The sequence below is a fragment of the Vespa velutina genome, chromosome 1 (assembly GCF_912470025.1).
Source record: "Vespa velutina chromosome 1, iVesVel2.1, whole genome shotgun sequence".
Taxonomy (NCBI): domain Eukaryota; kingdom Metazoa; phylum Arthropoda; class Insecta; order Hymenoptera; family Vespidae; genus Vespa; species Vespa velutina.
The window spans coordinates 18,856,834-18,872,756 of NC_062188.1; the positions used below are offsets into that span (position 1 = coordinate 18,856,834).

General features: G+C 35.1%; 1 protein-coding gene and 1 long non-coding RNA gene across 3 annotated transcripts in view; one reads left to right on the forward strand and one right to left on the reverse strand.

Moving 5' to 3' along the window:
- Nucleotides 1-15,923, forward strand: part of LOC124946524 (protein vein) — a 245,941-nt gene that overhangs the window by 126,813 nt on the left and 103,205 nt on the right. For both annotated transcript variants that reach the window (XM_047487431.1, XM_047487341.1), the window contains exon 2: nt 12,077-12,239. In XM_047487431.1, the coding sequence (XP_047343387.1) occupies nt 12,077-12,239 (163 nt within the window). The remainder of the gene's footprint in view (nt 1-12,076; nt 12,240-15,923) is intronic.
- LOC124946863 overlaps nt 1-15,923 on the reverse strand; it is a 160,289-nt gene that overhangs the window by 40,304 nt on the left and 104,062 nt on the right. The window lies entirely within an intron of this gene.

Consider the following 15,923-nt stretch of genomic DNA (forward strand, 5'->3'; position numbering starts at 1 on the left):
AAATAAATATATTCGATATTCATCGTGAACGACTAATAGAAATCGTACGTTCGATTTAATAAACGTACAAATTTACATACGCATACAAATAACAGAATCTAAATTAGAATTGTAAATGGCAATGTGTTCTCTATTATAATACGTCATGCGCTACGATCGTTGATGCACGATAAATAGGTTGGTGGTAGGTAGCTATTTCTAAGGGCTTGCCGGAAAAGTCAAGTTACAAAAAAGAAAACGATTAACTACCGGAAATACGAGAAACGTAGAAAACGTATGATCGTAAAATAAGATCAAAGTCGGAAGGTAAATCGATCATAATAATAATGTTTATGAAAAGATGATTCGGGAACTTTCCGTCATTCACTTTTCGTCACTTCTTTCTATTTTTTCTTCTTCTTCTTCTTCTTTAATTCACCGAGAAAATAAAAAAGAGAAAAAAACGAAAGAAAAAATATTCGTTTTTAATATTTCTTCCTCTCTCTCTCTCTCTCTCTCTGTCTCTCTCTCAAAAAAAAAAAAAAGAGAGAAGAAAAAAAAATAAAAAAAAAAAACAAAGCAGAAATACAAGCAAGCGAGATATTTCTATGTTGATTTGGATGCACTAGTCAAAACGACGTTGAGCTTCGGATTTAAGTAAAACTCGTTGAACGATGTACGAGCCGTCTCGCTTCTCGCTTATAAGCAAATCAGATTACCCCTTTCGCTACGTTGAGAGAAAGAGAGAGAGAGAGAGAGAGAGAGAGAGAGAGAGAGAGAGAGAGAGAAGTTAAAAACTTGCGACTCTTCTCTCTCTCTCTCTCTCTCTCTCTCTCTCGAACGTTTCCGCTGTATAGTATGTCGCGAGTTTCTATCTTCTATTAATCTCATACATTTCTTTCGTACGACGCGAAAAAGCGGAAATTCCATTCTAGTAAATTACATTTCCATCCGCTTTACCCTACCTATCTACCGGATATAGGATTTTTTCCTCCCACTCTTCTCTCTTTCACCTGCTTATTCTCTCTCTCTCTCTCTCTTTCTTTTTAAATACGCATGTAAGCTCGACTTCGGTACGTTCGAAGTCGTAACGAGTGTTTTGAACATCCCCAACGACGTCTATGTATGTACGAGCTCGCAACATTTCTGACAGCAAAAGCTTACGTTCCTGCGGTACGCGAATGTTGGTTTACGCGATATAATTACATTTTCCCGGTGAGTTTCTCGTACATGTGTACGTTCAAAAAGCGTTAGCACCTGCAGTTTCTCGAGAGGGTTTCGTAATTTCGTGAGCGGCAAACCCTCGACCACCCTCCCTCCCCCTCCACCTACCAATCACCGCCGTTCTCGTTTTGTTAAAGCACATCGTCCATTCCTTTCGATTTTTCCCGATGGTCCTGAGGTTAGCGTAGATCAGAAACATACGTTTTCATTTATTGACGAAATAATCTTTATTACTTTTTCTCTTTTCTTTTCTTCTCTCGTTTTCTTTTTTCTTTTTTTCTTTTTTTGTTTTTTTGTTTTTTTTTGTTTTTTTTTTGTTTCTTTCGTTTTTCTTATTTCCACCAATCCATTCACAATTTCATTCCGACCACACTACTACTACTTAGAAACTTTTTCTTGATTAGTCGAGGAAAAAAAAGAAACATTCTTTTGATTAACGTGCACGACGAGGAAAAAAAAAGGTAGTTTCATTCTAAAGCTTTCGTAAATAAAGAATGATGAAAGACCATTGGTTAGATTAGGACATAAAGTAGATATGTATGTATGTATGTATGTATGTGTGTATATAATACGCATTGACGTACAGACAATGTTATTATCAAATTTATAAGGGGTTGCACGTTGAAGTTGCAAAGTTGCGTTGACGATCGAGTAACGTTGTATTATTCGAGATTCATGACATAACCATTCCATATTTCTATGTATGTATATATGTATATATGTATTTGTACGTTGTCAGAGTTGACGAGAAACTTTCGTCAAGTTTTCGTAGGTTCGTTTACGTGGTTTGTAACAGGTTAAAAAATAAAACGAGAAACGTATACGGGATAACGAGCAATTAATTAAAAATATCGGGACGTCGGTGGAACGATAGGGAGGGGAAAAAAAAAAAAGAATTTGCTTTTCGAAGAATCTAAGTTTTTTTTTGTTTTTTTTTTTTTTTTCCTTTTTTTTCACGTCGTTTTGCGATGCTACCGCCGTACATGTACGTACATACCTACAACGATCTACAGGGTGGCCGAATCGATTTTTAGGTAGTCGTGAGTTACGACTACCTATCTCTCTCTTTCTCTCTTTCTCTTTTGTTGGATTCTCGCGTGGCAGGATCCGGGCGATAGGAAGACGATGAAGAGTAATAACACTCTGGAGACGTTAGACCACATCGGGCCACGGATTTCCGGCCCACCGGACTTTGATCGTCTCGTGCAATCTCTTTCGTCCTTCTCTCTCTCTCTCTCTCTCTCTCTCTATCTCTCTCTTTCTCTCTCTTTCTCTCTCTCTCTCTCTCCAACTCTCTCGTTTTCTATTTCTCTCTTCTTTTCTCTTTTGTGCACGCGTCGAATCTCACGAGACCCGCTGGAAATTCAGTTTCCAACGTGCCTTGAAAAATGAGATACCCCAGTGAACACACCAGCACGGATTAAAAGAACGTGAACCGTATCGTAGGTCGAGTGGTCTGCGAAAGGCATCAAATTTGCCTCTTCGCCCTTCGATACCTCGATGAATTGTTTTTCGAGCTATCTCTCCTCCACCTTTTTCAATTACACTTTTCATCGCCAGCGGCCGTCCCATCGCAAACAGTCACCATCCACTCTTTATCGTCGATCATTTTTTTTTCTTTTTCTTTCTTCTTTTTAGTTTATCCTCTGCATACTATATATAACTATACATATATACATATATATATATATATATACATGTGTGTGTATGTGTATGTATATATATATATATATATGCATATATATGTTCTCCGATACATCGTTCCTCAATTTCGTTTCCTTCTATCGACAATTTCTCGACGATTCAATCGACGATTTCGTCCTAGTAAATGTTCCTAGAAACGTCCAAACCGAACGGTCGAATGTAATTTACGAAATATCCCACATGAACGTAGAGAATTTTCAACAACACCGTCGTATAAACCATAGAAATAAAATATTTCAATGATATTCTACGTAAATTTTCTCGTAAAAACTTATTTTACTGTACGATGGCTTTAATATTTTAACCTTCTTATATTATTATTATTATTATTATTATTATTATTATTATTATTGTTATTACTATTATTATTATTATCATCGAAAGCTCCACGTCTCCAGAGGTTTTCAGATTTACTTTACGGACCATGAATATTTTTTAATCTAAATAAGTATGTACCTATTACATAATGCTATAACCTCAAGATTTTTTCGAATTTTCGTTAAGGCGATTTTTGTCCTCGTCAAATTTATAAGATTAACGGATAATGAGTTTAAGTTGGAAATCGTATAGGACGTACTACGACTATATATATGTATATATATATATATATATATACACATATATATTTTTTTTTATTCGTCCGATGTAACGATCGTTAGTTAAAAAAAAAAAAAAAAGAAAGAAAGAAAGAAAGAAAGAAAAAAGAATAGAAACAACAAAAATGTTGACAAATATATGTTCGCGAAACAAAGATCGTATCTAGCTTTCATTCGCAAATAAAATTTCGATTTTGTTTATTCACTTTCGAGGCCTAGATTGTACTGCTGGTTCTTCTATTAACCAACCTATTCCGGTCTCGATTGTTCCAGATAATCGGAGTTCCGCTATAATGCAATACAAAGAGCGATGACCGCGATTGATTACTTCTCTACATTCACGCCTGCTTTGAACCGTGCATTATTTACGGTCTTATAATCGTTGTAAACGTTCGCACCCCTAAAATCATTTTACTTTATGACGATTTAATAACGATTCATTTGAGAAGTAAATAACATCGGAATATATACTTGTTCTGTTATTCCTCTATGGTTAATAAAATCAATTGAAAAGATTTAAGATGGTGTGTCAAATAAAAAAGATTAAAAGGAAATTCTTCCTTTGTGAATGACTGAAGGATCTTCGTTCTACGTTGTCGTCTTTGTCGTTTTCAAACGGGTGTCTTCGAATTCTTTCTCGCGTAATGAACTCGGTCGTTTGCACGCGATCAACGTCGCGAGTCTTCTCTGTTTTCAGGTGATTTATCGCGAATACCTTTCGACGTCACAACCACGGTTCCGTGCATAATTCGGCTTCTGCATTCGCTCGGATTCTCGTGATATTCTCGCGAATAATTTTGCGATTTATCACGGTCATTGTCGAGCGGAGAAACACGCCAGTCCGTTTCGAATTAGTTCATTTAATCGAAGCTAATCGCTTTCAACGTCGAACATCATTCGTACGAAGAATATTATGTGGCTTCACGTAATACATTTTTATCGATTAAATAACGTTAAATTATCGATAAATATCGTATCGATCGATTTTATTACCCCGCTAAAATATATTCATTCGATGAACTCGCGATACCCGAAAAAAAATAAAATTCTTCCTCTTTTTTACATCTTACGTTTTAATCGTAACGTTAAAGTGAAAACGATTGAACGATTATAATTTAACATCGATTATAACAAAGATTACTTAATCTTTTCAACGGCACATCTCAAACGATTAGATTAAAATAAACGAGAATCTATCTCACAAATCGATATAAGCGGATAGGCGAGGTGGTTAGTACGGTTGGTGGGTTGAGGGGAGGAAGCATCGATAGACAAGGTTGTACCATTTATGAGGTACGTCGGTACGAACCCGTTCGAGAGAATCCAAGCAAAAGTGTAGTACATAGGACCGACAGAAAATGAATTCCGCTCGAGGCCATACGCAATCGGGTTGTAAATAAATTTTACTGTGCCCGTTCGCTACAGAATTGGGATATATTTTGTAGAATCGAATCGTGGCCATAACAGCTGTCTAAAAAAAAAAAGAAAAATAAAAAAAATAAAAAAATAAAAAAATAAAAAAAAAAAAAATAAAAAAAATTAAAGGAATAAAAAAATTTCAAAATAAATAAATACCGCGCTTTTGTATCCGCCGTGACGAAACGCGGACATTCCGACGATTACTCACTGATTAAAATGGTACCGTAGGAAAATGAAGTTTCACGGCTACGAGTACGCGTTTTCCGTGTTAGCCTACCGATAAAATACGTTCGTTCGTGATTTACACGCTGTTGCTTTTCCAAAAGTGATAAACGATTTTCACGTTTCCTCGTCGTTAAAGAACGAAAGAGGAAAAAGGAAAAAAAAAAAAAAAAAAAAAGAAGTAAAAACGAAACAACAAAATAAAAGAACATCGGGTATATCGATGAACTATAGGGATCTAACAGGGCGTATTTTCTCTGGTCACTTTTGTAATTTTTTTTTATCCTCCTTTTTCCTCATTTTCTTTTTTCTTTTTTTTTTTCTTTTTCTTTTTTTTTTTTTTTTTTTTTTTTTTTCAAACGAAAGAAATTCGAGGAAGTAAACGATGTCCTGGCTTTGAAGTACTCTGACATATCGAGAGGATTAGGTCGGAGGATCGTATGGCACGGTTTCAAAGGAACGTTCATCGACGAGAACAAATGCCGAACGAAAAATTCGATAGATTACATTTACGACGATGCCCGCAATAAGATCGGTAAATGGAGAAAGAAATTTAACGGTTTTCGTGATCGCAATTGAATCGTTTGAATAATGTAACACCGTTACAAATGAAATAAAATGGTCGAGTAAAAGCGGCCGATCGTTAACATCGTATCGAGAATACTCGTACGACCGATATTAATCTGCATATGCGATTAAATATCTGTTGACTTGGTCAGTAATCAGGAACGGACGGAATATGATAGTCCATCGGTATGTACATAGACTCGATTACCGATCGGATAATCGAAGCCGGTCGAAACGGTCGAGTCGCTTCCTGCGAACTGGAAATGATTATTCACATCGCACAAAGGTGCAAATTCACAGAGTCATATCACGCTCTGTAAGCTCTTCGCTAATCGTTTTCAAAATAACTAAACAAATACGTCTACTGCTAATAGATCATCGAATTTGTCAGCAAGGAATCGGTATGTACATGCGTATACCGATATCGTGGATAAATCATCACGTCGTAGATTGATTTTCTTATCATGATAGTATTGAGAAAAATATTTAAGAGAAATAATACATCGAAAATCGTGCAAGAAGAAAGGTTTCTATTTCGATAATCATAGACACGATCGATAATATCTCTCCTGTCTCTTTTATTTCTCGTGCAATGACTTTTACTGACTATACGATACAGACCAGAAGGAAGGATAAAGGTGGAAATTGTCTGAACGATGGGACGAGCAGCGAATAGCCAAGTCCATTGCAACTGGAAGAGGATAGGAAAGAGGGGAGGAGAGGGAAGCGAAGGCAATAGGTGGGTGGATAGTTGGTCGACCGGAGAGAAGGGGCGAGGTGGGGGGGGGGGGGGGAGCGAGGAAGAGAAGAGTCGAGAGCGACGGACGGAGGGAGGAGGAAAAGCTGGACATCGGTTTGACGTCGGCTTTGACGTCCCTACTCGACATCGCGTGCAACGTCACGATGGTAGGTCTCTACCCTCTGCTCTGATCTCCCCTACCCTCCAACTCCTCTCTACCCGTTAGGTAGGTAGGTACCTACCGTTGGAAATGCCAACGGCGTCGATGTACCACCAGCGTGGCCATCGATGAATCAAGTAACTGCCGTGGCTACTGTTGCAGCTTCGAAAGCCACGTCCACGTGACCGGCGTCATGGCCGAGCGAACGGGAGAGGAGGGCAGGGCAGGAGTGGCAACGCGCTATTTGTTATTTTACTCTTTCGGCGACGCGTTCATTAATCAACCTCGCCGCTACGTTTGCCCGTCGTTCTGCATTTTTCACCGTGCCAGCAACGCGCGACGTGCCGCCCGGTAGTCCGCTCTTTTTCATCCCTCTCTTTTTCCTTCTACATCCCTGCTACTCACGCTAACTTTCCTTTTCCCCTCTTACCGTCTCGATCGACTCCTCTCTCTCTCTCTCTCTCTCTCTCTCTCTCTCTCTCTCTCTCTTTATCTATCTATCTATCTCTCTTGTTTTCTCCTTCTCATGCACACCTCCTTCTCTCCCTCCCCGTCCGCCCGCCCAATATGCACGCACGAAGACCGATGAACTTACAAAAGAAAAAACTCTTTTATGTACGGCCGATCGATTTGCCAGGGTAAAATGCAAACGAAGGGTAATCTCGATAAGCCGACTAAGATGGCCATCTTTTGCCTCTTTGAACCCCCCGTCCCTCGTAAAACACCCTCGTTCATTCGTTAACTACAAACTCTATTGAACATTTACCCGAGTTTAAACGCTCTTCGATCGATAATGTTTCGTTTATCCTATACCGTAAAATAAATCGTACTTTTTGATCCTATCGATATAGTACGATGCCAATGAGAATTCCAAAGAGAATAGTGTTGTTCAATGAAAGTGCCATTTTATTTCCTTGTAACGAATTAATTCGACGTATACGCTTTTTACGATGTTCACGATTGCATCGGTCCTTTATAAAATCAAGAGTTTGCGGGATCGGATGGAGTTCGAAGAGAGTGAACTTTTAAATACATTAAATATAAGTCAATATAAAAATATTAATCAAAAAGGGATAAAACTTTATCATCTTGTTAAATCCTAAAATTATTGTTAATATATTAGGTATAATTTAACTTTACATCTTTCATTTCTTATATGTCATTTTGACATATGTTATTTTGATAATATTAGCAAATAAAATTCTAATCGAATTAAAATCCTGCCTTTGTAAAAAAATCTCAAATATTTTCAAAATGAATTTGCAAAATGATCGTTCGTAGAATTTCCATGCGATTCCGTGACTGATGTTTTTTGCGAGAGACAGCTGAATTTCATCTTTGCTTGAACGGTATGTACAGCTAATCGTTAAACAGCCCGCGGCATAACGAGAGCATGAATGTGAATATATCAGCAGGTTGCTTTCGACCAGTATCTCATTCTCCTTCTCTTATCATCTTTTTCACAGAGCGTTATACACAACAGGTTAATAACGAAACGGCTGTTCATCGAAACGAAAATCAATCACAGGGGGAACTGATTCTCGGTTGCGTGAAAGGATTCAGACGATCCTTTTGATACGTCTCTCAAAAATGTTATCCAATTAAATTCGTAAGGATAAAATATTGAATGATGCATACGTTTCCACTTGACATTCTTAACGAAATAATAATATAACGATTTATTATTTTTATAAAAGGACTCTTTTCCGCCATACGTAAGAATCAATGAAACAATATTTTTATTTATAAAGAAACAATCAAATATATCACTCTTAATTAAGAAAAAAGTTAGAAAATAATTTATTGCATCATTCGAACATAGTCGTACTCGATAGGAGCGATTGAATGGAAACGAAAAAAAAAAGGGAAAAAAAGGAAAAGAAAATTATAAAAAAAAAAAAAGAAAAAAAAACAGAAGAAAAGGAAAAGAATAAAAGAAAATAAAAACCTTCCGATCGAGTTGTCCCTGTTTTATTATTCATCTCCTGTATCCCAAATGATTGTCACGATGCATATTGCATATAATACGCGGAACCAATTGTTCCGCAGATGAGCTATTATCCGGAAAATAAACGGTCCGCTACCCTTGGTTGGCTTGATTTACGATACGCGCCTCGCTTAAAATACAAAATACATTTACAAAATTGCGATGCGATTTAACATACATATATTCTTTCTGAACGATTAAATGTGATATCTATATGAACGAAATGAAGAATAAGTTATCTTATGTATAAAAAAAAAATATATATATATATAAAAAAAGAAAAAGAAAGAAAAAGAAAGAAAAAGAAAAAGAAAAAAAAGAAGAGAAGAAAACTATCCCATGTTGTGTTCCTATTCACGAATGGTTACAATGCGCTTTACCATCCGGCTGACCACATATCGGTAATATCTACTGCGGTTGTATAACGTCAAGCTATTGCTACGAATCTCGAATATTTCCATAAAATTCTCTCTCCTTCGATCCTCGACATATATATATATATATATATATATATATATATATATATATATATATAGATACATCGTACGATAGACGTCGATTACATCGAATCTATTATAAACAACAATTTTATTCTCTTAGGTGAGCAATCGTTTTACAAATCCTTGATTAAAAGGTACATTCAGATAAGAGAGAGAGAGAGAGAGAGGAAGAGAGAGAGAGAGAGAAAGAGAAAGAAAGACAGCAAGAAGCTAGTAACCCATGAAAAAAGGATCAGCTTTATTCGATGAACGAATATCCGTCAAAGTATCGTTAGATTGCGTAGATTTAAAAAAGAGTAAAAAAGGAAAAAAGAAAAACAAGGACAACGGTAAACGATTCGTGCTTGGAAAATCCATTCCTCTGGTTCGGTTGGTCGGCCGAACGTAACGAGAATTTCGTGTACAAATAGGGAATTCGCGTGCACCGCTTTGTATCATCCTAAACATCATGCGTTCTAGGCTTTAGCCAGCACTCGTTTACTACTACAGACATAGACACGGAAGAGAAACGGTGAGGAAGAGAGATAGATAAATAGAGAGATAGATAGATAGATAGATAGAGAGAGAGAGGGAGAGAGAGAGAGAGTAATACGTCGTTCGTGCCGAACGGTGAAGCAAATCTGTAATAGATATATATCGGTGAGAGGGAGAAAGGATGGGGGATAGAAACCGAGAGTATACTGCAAACTCGTAGTAGAAATGTATTAAGTGCCGTAGGCGTTTCCAGAACGCTGCGCTACGTCACAGATAATCTGGAAGCTGCGTTGCGGTTTGATAAACTTCACTGCGTTGTAATAATCGCGCCACTGTACTACCATCGTCATCCTATCAAAGCTCAAATGCAAGCAAGAAGCGTCAAGCTTAATCGTTATATATGAGACTACAAACGTACTACCCTCCTTTCCTCCTTCCTTTCGTATTATTACATTATATAAATTAATAACGTCGATGAATAAAAAGATCGTATAAATTATATCTAAATTATAAATATATTTAATTGTCTGATATATATATATATATATATATATATATATAAATGTCTACATATATAAAAATTATAATTTATCCAAAATATATTTAATTTAATTCTTGACGATTACTAATGCATTTCGTAATTATCTTTTAAAGTTTAACAACAAGTCAAACATATAAAATGTTTAAAACGTTGGAAAATATAAAAACTTTATAACAATTTGATATTCTTAACTCATATTTCATATTTTTGTTCATTCTCATACTAAACAGAAGAAAAATCTTTCTCAATGAAAGCTCTCTTTGCCGTTTATGGCGCATACCAATGCGATATACAGTTAAACTTTGCGGAACGATATTGGTCAGTTTCCAAAGCGTTTAACATTGTTTCCTTACTCGGAATAAGGCAAATCTACGAAAGAAGAAAATACGAAAAGCGTTATCATAAAAATATTCCTCGTCGTCTTCATATTTTTACCGGGAACTAATATTTTTCTTTTCGAATAAGAGAAAGTTTGTTTCCGTAAAAGGTATCGACTTTCGTAATTTCTTCCTTAGAAGTAGCAGTACGAGCTGATTCCTTCTTCTTTTTCTTCATCTGCCTTTTCTCTCTCTCTCTCTCTCTCTCTCTCTCTCTCTCTCTCTCTCTCTCTCTCTCTCTCTCTCTCTCTCTCTCTCTTTCTAGTCTTTTCGAACAGAGAAATATTATTCCATTTTCTTCGTGCAGGTTGTAACCATCCACGGAGGGTCGTTCAAAGCCGTTGTTTCCTTCCATTTCTTCCGTTCCACCCCTTTTACTCTGCTACAACCTCCGCCGCCCATCCTCATCCCCTTTTCCTCCTCTTCCGTCTTTTCCTCCTTCTCCTCTTCCTCCTCTTCCTCTTCCTCTTCCTCTTCCTCTTCCTCTTCCTCTTTCTCCTTTTGCTTTATTTTCCGTGATTCTTCCTTCTCCTAGTCGTAACCGTGCGCGCATGTCCAGAAAAAAAAGCAGCAATGCGCGTGCACGCACACTCAAATTCTCAGCAGCATACGCTTTTTATAGTCCTGTAGCTGCAGGGATTTATATATGAAAAAAAAAGAAAAGGAGAAAGGGAGTAAAAAGAAAGAAGGAAAAAAAAAAAAAAGAAAAAAAACATACGAGAGGAAACGAGTTGCGCATTGAGAACAATAATTACGTACTTTCTAATATAACAATCCTGGAAATATCCTTTTTTAATTGATTTCATGTTATATATTCCGATCCTTTCTATGTTTCTCATATATATATATATATATATATATATATATATATATATATATATACTTATTAACTTCTCTATTTCAAGTGACAGAATACTTACTCTGCAAGTACGTGGATATTTATATTCGAGTTTCGCAATTTAATACGTTCAAATTTATAACGATCGAATATAAAAAAAAAAAAAGGGAAAAAGAAGAGAAAATAACGAGATATAAAAAGATCGTTGAATATATAATATATGATTATTTTAGCTTTGGTTTACAGATAGCTCAAAATAACGTCGAATTAGCTCGAAATTAAATTAAACATCGTAATCTATTTTCTTTATTTTTTTTTTTCTCTAATTCAATCATTTCTTATTATAAACAGCAATATGACAAGTAGAATTGATAAATATCTATCATTTCAATTTTCAACCATTTACCAGTTCGTTATTCATTTATGAGTTACGACCGTTTCGTAGAATCAATGTTAAGCCGGTAAAGATAGAAATGATAAATATCCACGTCAAATACATTTTCTCGATGCTCGAAAGATTCTTATAATTAGATAGACAATCTGACGGTTCAAAATGAAGCCAATAATCTTCTTTATCCACAAAAGTTTTTAATCAGATATAATGAAAATTTCATTTTCATTCTCGGTAATCAATTATGAACCGAGACATTGGCGGATATATATATATATATATATATATATATATATATATATACTTTTGACATTAACACTCTTTTTTCTAAAACTTTTCCATTTGCTTCTGTTTACAGTGCGAGAAGTTACGTTGTCCGAACTCAGGGACTCAATAGCGAGGTTACGAGACAGAGTAAAGCTAGTATGCAGAACGAGGGGATCGCCGCCCCCAAGAGTACACTGGCTCAAAGACGGCATACCACTACACCCAAGAAGAGGACTCAAAATCCAACACAAAAGGTAAAGATCATGGTATCATTTTCTTCGACCCTATATAGTCACCGCGAATTTGATCGTCGATAAAAGAAATAATTGATAATAATTAAAAGCTTGCGATAAATTTTCTTTTTTCTTTTTTCTTTCTTTTTTTTTTTTTTTGTATTTCAATATCTATACCAGCTATTTCATATTTATGTAATAGTACTCGACGATAAATAAAACGATATCAACAACGTATGAGTTTTTTCGAATTTACGATAAACCTCGTGTGTTTACGATCGTCCGATATCGCTTCATAAAGTTACGTCGTTCGTTTTTAAAGATATAACACAAAAACGATGAAATATCGTTAGACTTTAGACTTTCGCATAAAAATGTATATTTATTTATCACCGGATATAGTCACGTTTGATTGCCGCATTGCATGTTTCTTTAGACTACCATTCGTACAATATGTTTTAATACGTTAGCACGTTCAATGTCGATCTAACGATACCTCGACAAATTATGTTATATAGTTCTCATTTTTCTAATGAGACCACTGATTGATCCTTTACGATTGCTTGCCACACGTCGAATGAATCACTTCCGAATTGATCGAAAGTGTGAGGCCGGCAAGCCAAGCAAAAAAGAAAAAAAAAAAAAAAGAAAAAAACCAACAAACAAATACAAAAAAAGAAAAGTATATATTCTTGCCCAAAACGTTATTCCAATAGATTTCCATCTTATTAATTAATACTAATATATTAATTATATTATCATAGATAAAATACGGATAACATGTAAAATATATATTGTAGAGAAATTGTTATTTTTTTTTTTATATAAAGAAATTATATAAATACTTACACTAAAAAGAAGAAAGAAACGAAATTTAAAGCTCGTTCGTTAAATGTTGATCCCAAAGGATGTTCACTCTGTTAAGAGCTGTCTACGACTGACTCGCTGAACAAAACAAAGGGCATAGACTACAGGGAGAGAAAAAATAATAGATACACAGAGAACAATATATATATATATATATATATATATATATATATATATATATATGTGTGTGTGTGTATATGAGTGTATACCCCAACACGATGATCAAGGAGAAATTTGTTTAATGTAAATAGTTTTCAATAACGTCCTATACTTATTATCTTTCTCTCTTTCTCTCTCTCTCTCTCTCTCTCTCTCTCTCTCTCTCTTCTCTTCTCTCTATCTCTTCTTCTCTTTCTTCTCTTCGTACGTCCGTAATCAATCATAATTTTGGACAAAGTTCATTGGACAAAATTTTTCATCAATTATAATCAGCCAGTTAGTTGCATGGTCGTTCGCAATCCATCATATAACTTCAATTATAAGTATATCGTATAATAGGTACGCGTTGCGATTAAAAATTTTCTCTTCCCATGAGTCCTCTTCTGACCATGTTATCGCGTTAAGCGATTAGCGAAGGGGAAGTTTCTAATGGCTGATATACGCGCTTTGGACGACCGATCGTGAGCACGCGATAAATTTGCTTCTCGCTTTCTTCTCGACCCTTCACACCCTCTTCCTATCTTTCTATCCCACTCTCTGTCTCTCTCTCTCTCTCTCTCTTTCTCTCTCGCTTACTCTTCGTCGTCGTCCTTTCTCTCGGCGGATCGCAGTGGTCACACCACCGATCCAACAGAAATTACTCTTCTCCCGGCTTAAGAACGATTTTTCTAACGCTCAGCTCTACGAGTTTAGTCTCGCATGAGCTCGCATAATTAATCATCCAGTATTAATCACGATCGTAATACGTTAGTTCCTGAGTTAAGTATTCGCATTATATCGTAGAAGCGAATTTATTTTCTTTTAAATAGAGACGAAACAACGGCTTCTACGAATATATATATATATATATATATATATATATATATATATTTGTTATTTTTCCAACGAGTTAATTACGATTCTAGTCCATTCTGAGAATGATATTATAAAAATTTTTTTTACTCGTATAAATGATTGAGAAATATTTCATCGGATGAAAATATTTCTAAAATGATCGCTTGGTTATTACCTTTTGTCGTATATAGTCTTTTTCGTCGTCGTCGTCGCGTTCCACGTGTTCACAAAGATTTTATAAAGTATATCGATTTAATGGTATTTCACGGTCGAACGGCTCGTCCTCGTAGCCAACTTTTAATAGCATTTCCAAGAGATACTTATCGAACTCGCGAAAAGTTTCAACGGCTATAGAACGCTACGTGGAGACGTGGAAAAATGTGATGGCTTTCGGAATGTACGAGAATCCCTTTCTCTTTTTTCGTGATTCCACCAAAACCACATTTGGATTTATTTCCAAATGTTTAATGATAAAAAGAAAAAGAAAAAAAAAAAAAAAAAAGAAAGGAAAAAGGAAAGAGAAAAAAAACAAAGTATCGTACGTCCCCTTTCGAACGTTAATTCTAAAGGAATGACTCGTCGTTTTCTTTGATTTTTTTTTTCTTTTTCCTTTTTACTTTTTTCTTTTTTCTTTTCCTATTAGATAAAAACCACAACCATTCGAGAAAATTAACTTACGCGATGTTACTTAAACGTATACAATATATAAACATTTTTCTTTTTCCCTTTACATTCATTAAATTTAAGGGATTATTTATTAAATTTATGAATTCAAAAAAATTTATTAAATTTATTAAATTTATTAAATTTAATTATTAAATCAAGAATGAAAGAAAGATCAAATAGCAAATGTTGTCGCATGTCAATTCATAGAATTTCAATGAAATCAAGATAAACGATCCAACGTATTATTTGATAGATACTTCTGCGAGACAAACAACCCTTTGCTATCGACCTTACAAACGTCCCATAGTTATCATCTATCTCTCATCGAGGTATATCCGGTGTCGTAATTTCCAATTACCGTTTGCACCACGAAATGCTTGAAACTGTCGTGCATACCGGCAGCAACCTCATGCGGGATTGTAATCGTTATGGAATATAACCGAGTCGTAAAATCGTATGTGTCCGCTCCATCTGACGAGTTTCATATACTATCCTTGTTTTTCCCTTTCTCTCTCTTTCTCTTTCTCTTTCCCGTATTATTTCTGAATAATTGCTTTGGTGAGCCTATAATCGAAAATGTCCAAGTAAAAAGCTCGTTCAGCGATTTAATCGTGTCTAGACGAGGCAAATAAGAATCACGAAATGCAAAAATTCTTTTAGTCACGAAAACCACGTGATCGTGACTAATAAAACATAAAAGGTATAATCAATGAGATACATTCAAGTATTTCATATACGGATATATATATATATATATATATATATATATATATATATATATATATATAAATGTATGTATGTATGTATGTATGTATGTATGTATGTATGTATGTATGTATGTATATATGTATGTACTTCCAAATATTCTATCGAAAAGTGTCCATCATAACTATTATGAATCTCAAGTAGAATTGACATGTTTTGACGTTTATAAAAATAAAAAAAAAATTCACCGAACTCCATAGTAATCCTGATGGACATTTTTCGTTGGGACATTCTATATATACATATATATGCATATATATATATATATATACACACACATATATCATATATATGACAAAGATTTGGAAGATAGAAGTAACGAGTTTTTGAATGAGTCGTTAGAACGATTATTTAACGTTCGATTTTCATCAATACAAGTACGCTTGATCATAGTAGATAATATACGTAAACGAA